Genomic DNA, 10,186 nt, shown 5'->3' on the forward strand with positions numbered 1-10,186 from the left:
CCACATACGGATTTAGCAGGCTGCATTGTTCCCTATTGGTGGGATATGTTGACTTAGTTTGCTCCAACACTGCTATTGAATCTTCCCATGTTTCACTCCTACAGTACACACAAAATGCCAAGACCCCAATAGGAGGTGAAAATGGTTACAGCATTTGAATCATAATCTTCTACATAAATTAAGAGGCCATTGCCAGCACCATGTAAATGTCAAATGAGTTCCGACTTGTATATCAGCTACCGGTTGTACCTGTTTAGTGGGTCAATTCAAATTACATAACCAACATTCCATGAGCGGAATCACCATGCTGTTTACAATAAAGAAAAATAAAAGTGGCGCTAGTCCTATTAATGAAGTGCAATAAATAAAGTCCCGCAGCTGGTGTCCCAGGAGGTAATTCAAACTCCTCCTTATGTAAGATTTGTAGAAAATAAAGTTGTCCTCCAGTGCGTGGTCTTATTGCTCTTTTCTTCCTTATGTAGACAAAAAGACAACAACAAAAAACACCACACACAAGTGGTATAATAGGCATCGACACTCAGTTTCTTAATCTATAGAGAAGTAGAGAACTTGACACTTGCCTGTGTGTTTGTTCCTGTAGTGCATACTCCTTTATTTTCCTTCTGCTGTTACCTTAAAAAGTGGAGAGAGGCATAGCATAATACTGTTTATTACAAAAATAAGGGAGGTGAGATAAAAATACACTTACAAACGACCAACCTTATGGATTGTGGTGGTTTCTATTGCTGCAAGTGTCCTTTAAAAACGTCCTTGCTGGAGGTGCTTTTCAGTCACTTATTCTCAACTCCTGACTTGTCCGTCTGGGTCCACGGGAATGGGAGGCTTTCTTAGACTCGTGAACAGTCTGTTGTGCCTCTCCTCGTCCGTTTCTGTGCGCCGCGCATGCGCAGAGCTCTTTGCTGCTTGTCAGTGTTGGTTGGCTGATCCGCAGACTCCACAGGTATGGCGGCTCCAAAAGACCAAAAAGTGGATGTCCACATCAAACGCGTTTCGCCAGGTTTGGCTTCATCAGTGAAACGTGTTTGATGTGGACATCCACTTTTTGGTCTTTTGGAGCCGCCATACCTGTGGAGTCTGCGGATCAGCCAGCCAACAACCAACACTGACGAGCAGCAGGGAGCTCTGTGCATGCGCGGCATGCAGAAACGGACGAGGAGAGGCACAACAGACTGTTCACGCGTCTGAGAGAGCCTCCCATTCCCGTGGACCCAGACGGACAAGTCAGGAGTTTAGAATAAGTGACTGAAAAGCACCTCCAGCAAGGACGTTTTTAAAGGACACTTGCAGCAATAGAAACCACTACAATCCATAAGGTTGGTCGATTGTAAGTGTATTTTTATCTCACCTCCCTTATTTTTGTAATAAACAGTATTATGCTATGCCTCTCTCCACTTTTTAAGGTAACAGCAGAAGGAAAATAGAGGAGTATGCACTATGGGAACAAACACACCGGCAAGTGTCAAGTTCTCTACTTCTCTATAGATTAAGATACTGAGTGTCGACGCCTATTATACCACTTGTGTGTGGTGTTTTTTGTTGTTGTCTTTTTGTCTACATAAGGAAGAAAAGAGCAATAAGACCACGCGCTGGAGGACAACTTTATTTTCTACCATGCTGTTTACCACTGAGTTTTTTTATTTGCTTTTTGGTTTAAATATGAAAAATGCAATTTGTGGTTCCTGAACAAAATATTGATTAGTGACCTAGACCTAGTAGGTGATATTAATACTTTAAATAACATCTCTATCTCAGTTGACTACTATATAACTTGTTTAATTGCGAAGGATCTGTCCTTTATACGTGGCTCATGATTTTTTATTTTCTTCAAATAAGCTAATTATATTGCACATAAGTATTTTGTCAATGTCCCCTATGCAGGACTTGCTAAAAGTAATATAAACGGGTACTTTTAAACATAGCATAACACAGACCTACATTTTACTTATACAGTACATGATTTAAGCTAACTACATTCAATCCCAGACTATGCTACATTATTTCTCAGAATTATTATTTCTTTCCGTTTCAGTCAAGACTAATTTGAAACCTAAACGTAGCTGGAGACGGCGCTGGAAAAGAAAGGACCGCTTTAGAAAGTCGAACATTTTCTTGCAACACAATGGAAGTGATGTAAGGCCTAAGTTGATGGATGTTCGGCCCAGAGGTGACGAGGAACACAAGATCACAGATATGCAGCAACAAGATGATGAAAAAAACAAAAGGTCAGAAGACTTGTTCCCTGAGGTTTCTGAGCCATCAGTGGAACAGAAATTATGTGAAGGGAAAACCAACAAGATCGCAAAAGAAACATTTACGGCCCATGAGATTCCAAAGAATTTTGAACACCATCACAAAATTAGGAGAGCAATGAAACGGACAGAAGCCAAACAATTTAGAATGGCAACAATTCAAAATCTTGCTAAGTATGAAAGCGACAGTATAAAGCAACAGGGGCCACATGAAGAGACCATGGGAAAGATGCAAGAGCACTGTCCTGATGATGAGATGACTGAAAAGCAAGGTGAGGCACAGTCTGATATGGCACAGGATACACCAAGACACATTGAGGAACTGCATAAAAAACAGGAATGTGAGAAGTCAATGATAGAAAAGCATGAGCATGAAACTAAAGGGGAATCTGATTTGGCAGATCATTCTTTGTGCAATGCAAAGGAGCACATTAAAGATTCAAGAGAAACATGTATTGGTAAACCTAGCACAGAGATGACTGAAGAACAGCAGAAGGTACAAGATGTCCAACAAGGTTCTAATGGAGAGAAGAGACAGTCAAAGCCCCGGCCAAATTATTTTGTTGCCATTCCTATAACCAATGATCAGGTATGTCACACATTCACACTTTAACAATGATTTATATAATAGTTGACCTCTTCATCCCATCCTGAAAACTACACATTTTATTTAGACAAGGCTAGAATTGAACAGCTAGTTTCGTCTCTGGTTTCAACATACTGTATAAGGAGATAAATTGTAGGGTTTTTAGAAATGTATACTTGGCCGCATGAAAAAAGCACTAGAAACTACTATATAACATATGACCAAAGAGAGTAGAAGACTGATGACACAATTGCATTGAGTAACATATTGTCTAGAATGCTGACTTTAGAAGTTCAGCGTTCACCTTCTATCAAGAGAACCAAAGCTAAAAACGTATAGATATAAAAATATATATTGGTAATACTTTCAACACCAAAGGAGACACATAAAGCATGCAGTCACCTCCTTTGGCTTATGAATGTTATCTAAGAATGTAATTCCAGATGCAACCACTCAGGGCACTGTTCTCCCATGACTAGTACCCAAAAGAGAACATGCCTGCAAAACAGAGCCAACAACAGTAAACCATGTTTTGAGTAAAACATTATATGAAAATTACATGAAAACATGAGTATAACATTACCTCTTTCACAAGTGAATACCCAAAACCTGCAAGGCAATGCAAACCTAGCCAATAATAAATATATTGGTAGCATGGAAACATAAGTATTTAAAGTTTTTTGGAGACAAGAAATTGGCAAAAAAAAGGTTAAGCATACATTTACAACAAAAGACAAAAATACTCAATGCTACATCCAATGTGACAAAATATATAGTTAAATACTTCAATGTTAGTATTCTCATGAATAAGGGTCATTTAGTTAAATCCTTTGGCCAAAGCGTTCTGAGAATACTAACATTAACTATGTATTTTGTCACATTTGGATATAGCATTGAGTATATTTGTCTTTTGTTGTACACATTTGGCCATGCTCAGAAGCACTCCATTTAACACTAATATATATATGTGCAGCTGCGCCAGCCTTTATTCTAAAGCGGCTGAAGCTGAGCCGCTCTGATAACCGCGACCTGACGCGCTCTCTTTTCCAACCGTTTAGAAATTTACTTTTTTTTATATGTTTGCGATCGATGTTTTAGCATTGTCTGCAATACCGTCTAGAAACTCAAGTAGGCGATCACGAGTTGTTGTCTTCAAAGTCTAATAGCAATTCAACCTACTACAGCCGTACATTTCTGGACTGTATACAGTTCATACTGTATACAGTAGTATGTATACAGTAGTATGAGGCTCCTTAGCCATACACATTAAAAATATGAGGACACATACAGTACTGTACTGTATACAGGATACTAAATGGAAAAGAAGTACAGTATTACAAAAATATAACGTTGCGTCTTCCGAATATAAAATATTTTTATCCTGGATTATCCCGCTCATGCGGATACTGTATGTGTGTCATCACATTTCTATATGTATTATTTATTAATCAATACTTTTGCTAGTCTTGCTCTTCTTTTCATACTGTTTTTATTTTATGCGCATGCGTGTATGTCTCATTGGAACGTTGTTGAAACATATAGGCTTGTTACAGTATCACATTTCTGCGCATTAAACATTATAATGACCTGTCAATGACCTTTGAACTGACAAACCATCATACAGCGCTCTCCCCCTCGCCCCTGCATACACACAAGGCTAAAGTATTTCTACTTCTTATCTACACCTCTCCCACACCACTCTTTTGTAATGGGTGTCTTTCTAGCTGTAATCTTCCCAAGCCTGTCATCACATTTCTGCGCATGCGTGTAGGACTTCCCATGCAATTAGAATTTAAATTCGACATGTGCCTGCATAACAATTCTTGATATTCTAAGAATCAATCACTACTGTAGCTTTTTATGTGAATATGTATGATGTGGTGGGTTTTGGGGTTAGATATTGCTGGGATTGTGTGTTTATTCACTTTAATTTTCAACTGGTATCAGTTGTTTGGAGGTTAGTGGCCCCTCCTCCCATGTTTAAGCTCACCCCTCCCCAATTTTTAAGTAGCAGGGTTTTCCATGTTCCTGTGCAGGACAGGACCATTGTGGCCATTCTACCTCCAATGCAGAGGTTACTATACCTCTGCCTCTGCTAGGGAGGTGGGGAAGAGCTAGGATGGCTGCCGGTGCTCTAGGCCCGTATTGACTGTCTAGGGACTATCTCTGGTTATATCTGAGAGAAGAGACTGTGATCCGGCAGGTGACTGCTGAGTACCTGTATTACTGCAATAAGAGTAGTAATAAACCCATTCCTGTTTTGCAATATACCTCCTGCCTGGTGTGTGATCTAATTGGGGGGAGAGTTACAGTTATACTGTGGGAGATTGCCTCCATATCCCTGGAGCCTACAGCAGATGGAGGCGCTGCACTGCTAAGTATTACATGGGGTATGGACCCCAGAAGCCTGTTCCTGTGTCCCAAAGTTACCGCGGACGACTCAGCCCTCTTGTTACCAGCAGGTATGCACCACCAACACCCAGTAATGGCCCCGATATGTGATTCGGGGGGTTGGGTCGGGAGCCCTTACATAAGAAAACAGAGCAGGAAAAGCTGGTTACACAGAAGATGTACAGTAATGTAAATTAATGCATTCACTCACTAAAAGTTACAAAACAATAACAAAAATGAATGTCAATTGCAGTGAAAATCTAATAACTTCCATCACTTCTTTTGGATTTATTCTTGCAGTATTATGATGCATGATTCATGTTCAGGAAGAGCAATATTTGTATTCCAAATATATATTATAGGCAGTGGGAAGGACAAGATCTAAATTAGGCTGAATTGTGATTCTCCCAATCGTGTGGTTCCCCCAAATTTAGTATGCTTCTTTTCCTGGCCTAATGTTACAAAATCTGTATGATAATTTAGCAGATTTAAGCTATTACACCAAGAAAAGAGATCAGATGTTGGACAAAGGAAACGCAAAGATAAAGCAATGGAGCATTTCTCTATTACATGTCCTTTGTCTTAATTTCTCTTTTCTGAGCCTGGTTAATATGGTACTCTGACTTATTCATAGACTGCACAACACAGCTATGTGAACTTTTTTATTACTGTGTCTTGGGAAGTGATTAAGATGAAGGAAGTGGGAGTGGACATCTATTCTAAACGATCCCTTACAAGATATGAACATACAAGACATTACTTATTATCGAACATATACAGACCAGCGCCCATAAGAGTCCAATAAGTCCCAAATAAAGTCCAACAAATGAAGGGGGAGAGAATCCAGATGGTCCAATCACTAGAAGATCTCCAATCCAGGGGTCCGTAGCATAGGGACAAAGACAAAAAAGAAAATCATAGTGTAATTCGTAATATTAAATTTCGACAAACAACACAAAACACATAACAAGAGACATAACACTTAACACACAAGCTGAAAATAAAATAACTATTTATTAAAACAAAGGAGCCTGCTGCAGCGGGTCATCAAGGGGTTAAAACCCAAAACCCTACTTACAGCAGGACCGGAGTAATTGCGCGTGTGTAACCAAGCAGAAACAGATGCCAGTAGCAGCGAGGGTCCTCGTGGGCTCCCCGATGTATAGTATGCATCCCGTTTCCCTCTGGCTTCAGAAAACTCTCCAAAATGGATGCAGGGGAAGGGGAAAGCACACGAAACTGCAAACGTCCAATGCAGCCTCTCTCGCGTTAGCACGATGACGCTGTATCCTGCTTCACTTCTGGGACCAGTGAAGTACCCGCAGCACTCACGAGAGGCAGGTCTCAGCAAGGCATCCTATTGGTGCTTAGTTCTAACCAATGGTAACTCAAGCTTCCTAGATCGCGCGAGTCTTCGGCTCGTGACGTCACTGTTGTGGGCGGTGGATCACATACATAATCGTGAAGCATAACAGACGCAAACTAGCTCTTTGACAAAGGGACCTGTTCCCAAAACGCGTCAGAGCAGTCCTGTACCCCTCACTTGTTACTCATTAAACTCTTTTAAACCTTTTTGCTGGTCTGTGGCCCCCTTTCTCTTATTTTGCTGTGTTCCGTTTCCTGGATTCCACAGCATATCTATCTGATCTTTTTGCATTATATTCCCACCCAAAAAATGTCAGATGTAAGAAACGATTGCATATGCCCACAGCCCTGTTACAAAAAAATGGAGCAGTGAGTCTAATCCCACTTTTCTTTGCGTTGATACATAGACCCATATGTATTTCCATGTGGTGTACAAATTTATTGCGATTTTTTTGCATTTGGCAATATTGCTGTTTAATGAACAGGCCGCTATGAGTACTCGTGATATTCATAGTGGCTCTCTGGACAAAAAAATCTTATCTGATTCCCATCAAGGTGGTGTCAAGACTTCCATTTTATTAAGGAGCTACGGTCTTTGATCATATGATGTTGGCTTCAGGATAGTGTCACATACTGAAATGGTCCTTTCAAAGCACTCTCTGAAGGCTTGCAACTAAACTACAGTTGTTTAATGTGCGTTTCCAAACCGTAAAGTACTTTAGATGCTATTCATGTGAAGCACTGCCTAGCAACTATGGCTCAAAATGTGTAATTCAAACGGCTACAAATTACACTAAGGAAAAGAAGCCTGTTGTCACATACAGTAAACAGTGATCAAACTGCATATATTACTTTTTTAAATTGCCATCAAGAAATAAACACGTTGAAATTATATACAGGCATACCCCGCATTAACATACGCAATGGGACTGGAGCATGTATGTAAAGCGAAAATGAACTTAAAGTGAAGCACTCTCTTTTTCCACTTATTGACGCATGTACTGTACTGCAATCATCATATACGTGCATAACTGATATAAATAACGCATTTGTAGCAGGCTCCATAGTCTCCCCGCTTGCGCACAGCTTCGGTACAGGTAGGGAGCTGGTATTGTTGTTCAGGACGTGCTGCCAGGCGCATGTGTGAGCTGCCGTTTGCCTATTGGACGATATGTCTTTACTTGCGAGTGTACTTAAAGTGAGTGTCCTTAAACCGGGGTATGCCTGTAGTCCGTAATGAAAGCTGTTTACTTGTTGAAAATCTCAACATTATCAGACAGCTGCAGGTGTTGATAGTCACACATTAGTCTTGCCACCATTTTGTCTGTGCTACTTCATACCTGCTGAGATAAATAAAATAATAATGATGAAATCTTACAGGCCTCCCTAAATAATGACAAACGTTTGACCAAACACCCTGCTTTCCATAGATTGCCTTTTGTTTCAAAACCAGGATGAATAAAGACTAGAGATGGACAAATCTGCTGAAAAAAAAATCATTTTTTAGAATATGGTTTTGGGATTTTACCAAATTATGGAAAAAGATTGAAAAATCACATATGCATGGATAAATGCTTAAACTTTTTGTAAAATCATAAAAACAATTTGGAAAACTTAAACTAATTAAAAAAGATATGGCGAGAAACATGAAAAATGGAGCAAATCCTACAGGGTCCTCTTTCTCCAGGACCCAACTTCCCCGCCATCCTACTCCTAGGGGTTAGTTTAAGCCATGGATTACAAGTTGTCCTAGATGTTCAACCCAACTCAAACGTTGCCTTTTGGTGAACTCGGTCACAGGTTTTCTCTCTTATTTGGAGTTGCATCCTGCACATTAAATTACTTTTTTGTGTTTGTAGATTTTCGCAACACACAGAAAAACATAAAACCCTAAACCAGGAGAAAGGAAGCAGACTAGAAGAGCAAATTACAAGAAAAAAATATCTATGAAGTTTTGAGATGGCAATCCACCATTTCATATTCTTGAGTTGTTCCTTAATCTGAATCCCAGGTCCAAGCTTTTGACTCTTCCCCCTTGAAAACGATCTCTCTCCCATTTTGGGGCGTATCGCACAAAGGAAGGGGCATTTGAGTACTTGGTAGATCTTTGAAACCCCCTGAAAGATATTAACCACCTCAACCATGTGCTTGCGTGTGCTGAGCTGTTTGATTTCAAGTTTAGCATTTAGCAGCCACGCTCTACTGAACCCTGGTAGCCAAACGGAGTGGCTTCTGACACCCCCTATTGAGGTCTGTATCAACGGAAGCAGGGGTTGCCCGGAGCTGAAATTAATGGGGTTATGCTCTGGTGGATCCCTGTTTCAATCCTATGTTAAAAAATAAAAAATGAAATTGGCAAAATTGTGCTTTTGGATTGCTATTTTAAGTGTGGAGAAGGAGGAAAGTGCTGTGCTGTGTATACTAGCATTGATTGGTGAAGGTGGGCAGTGTGCAGGGGTTTAATTTATTGTGATTGTGTGGGATTTGGAAGTCTGCAGCAAACATTTTTTTCTCTCCCTGGTTTGAGACTGGAGTGGGTGTGGTTTTGTCAATTGCTAAGCTAACGCAGCTGATTGGTGTGTCTGTCTTTAAAACAGAGGCTGGAAACAATTTCTTGCCTTTGCTGAGCTATGTGATTGAATTGTATTTTGATTTCAAGTGCAGTTTGTATTAAGTGTGGAATTCTAACAAGATGTAGAAGCAAGGAAGGTGTGGAACAAGGTATACATAAATACAGTAGATTGTTAGGACTTTATACTCCATAGTGCAACAATGAGTAAGATTGAGAATATTGCTCAATGCACATCTTGCCACATGTTCCAGGGAACCTCCACCTCCATCCACACCCGTTCCCCATTGTCCAGTCTGGCTTCCGTCCCTCCCACTCTACTGAATTTGCCCTCCTCATCATCTACAACTTCTTCTCCAAACCTTCTCTTCACCCTCATCCTCCATAACCTCTCTTCAACCTTTGACACCGTCAATCACATCACTCTCATCTCTACCCTCACCAAAATTGGCATCAATGACATCATCCTTTCGTGGCTCTCATCCTATATCTCCCACTGCTCCTACTGTGCCACCTTCAACACTTAATCCTCTCTGCCCACCAACCTCAAAGTGGTCCTCTTCTATTTTCCAACTACACTGCCCCCATCTTTGACCTCATCTCCTCCAATGAATTCAACATCCATTTTTTTTGCAGATGACATCCAATCTATTTCTCCTTCCCACTTTTCTCATCCAAACTTTCCACCCATATCTCTGCCTGCATTTCTGCCATTTCCACCTCTCACTTCCTAGAAATTAAACCAGCTAAGACTGAAGTGTTCTACTGTCCTGCTTCCTCCTTTCTTCAATCCCCACTATCTCATCCCCTCTCACCATCTCCCCTACCCTTTATGCCCTCAACCTTGGAGTCACCTTTGACCCTTCCCTCCTCTTCACCCAACACCTTACCTCTTTGATAAAGGGACAACTGTCCTGAAACGCGTCAGAGTGCTTGCTGTAAACTTCAGATAACCACTTAATAAATCGATTTTTAACTGGAACTGGTGTGCAGCCCCGAATTTCT

General features: G+C 40.6%; 1 protein-coding gene across 1 annotated transcript in view; it reads left to right on the top strand.

Annotated features, from left to right (window-relative positions):
* Positions 1-9,708, top strand: part of LOC142488146 (uncharacterized) — a 58,462-nt gene extending 48,754 nt beyond the window's left edge. Inside the window, exons 3-4 of the mRNA XM_075588519.1 lie at positions 2,051-2,859; positions 9,436-9,708. Coding sequence (XP_075444634.1) covers positions 2,051-2,859; positions 9,436-9,708 — 1,082 coding nt within the window. The remainder of the gene's footprint in view (positions 1-2,050; positions 2,860-9,435) is intronic.
* The last annotated feature ends 478 nt before the right edge of the window (positions 9,709-10,186 follow it).

The sequence above is a fragment of the Ascaphus truei genome, chromosome 2 (genome assembly GCF_040206685.1).
Source record: "Ascaphus truei isolate aAscTru1 chromosome 2, aAscTru1.hap1, whole genome shotgun sequence".
NCBI classification, from domain to species: Eukaryota; Metazoa; Chordata; class Amphibia; order Anura; family Ascaphidae; genus Ascaphus; species Ascaphus truei.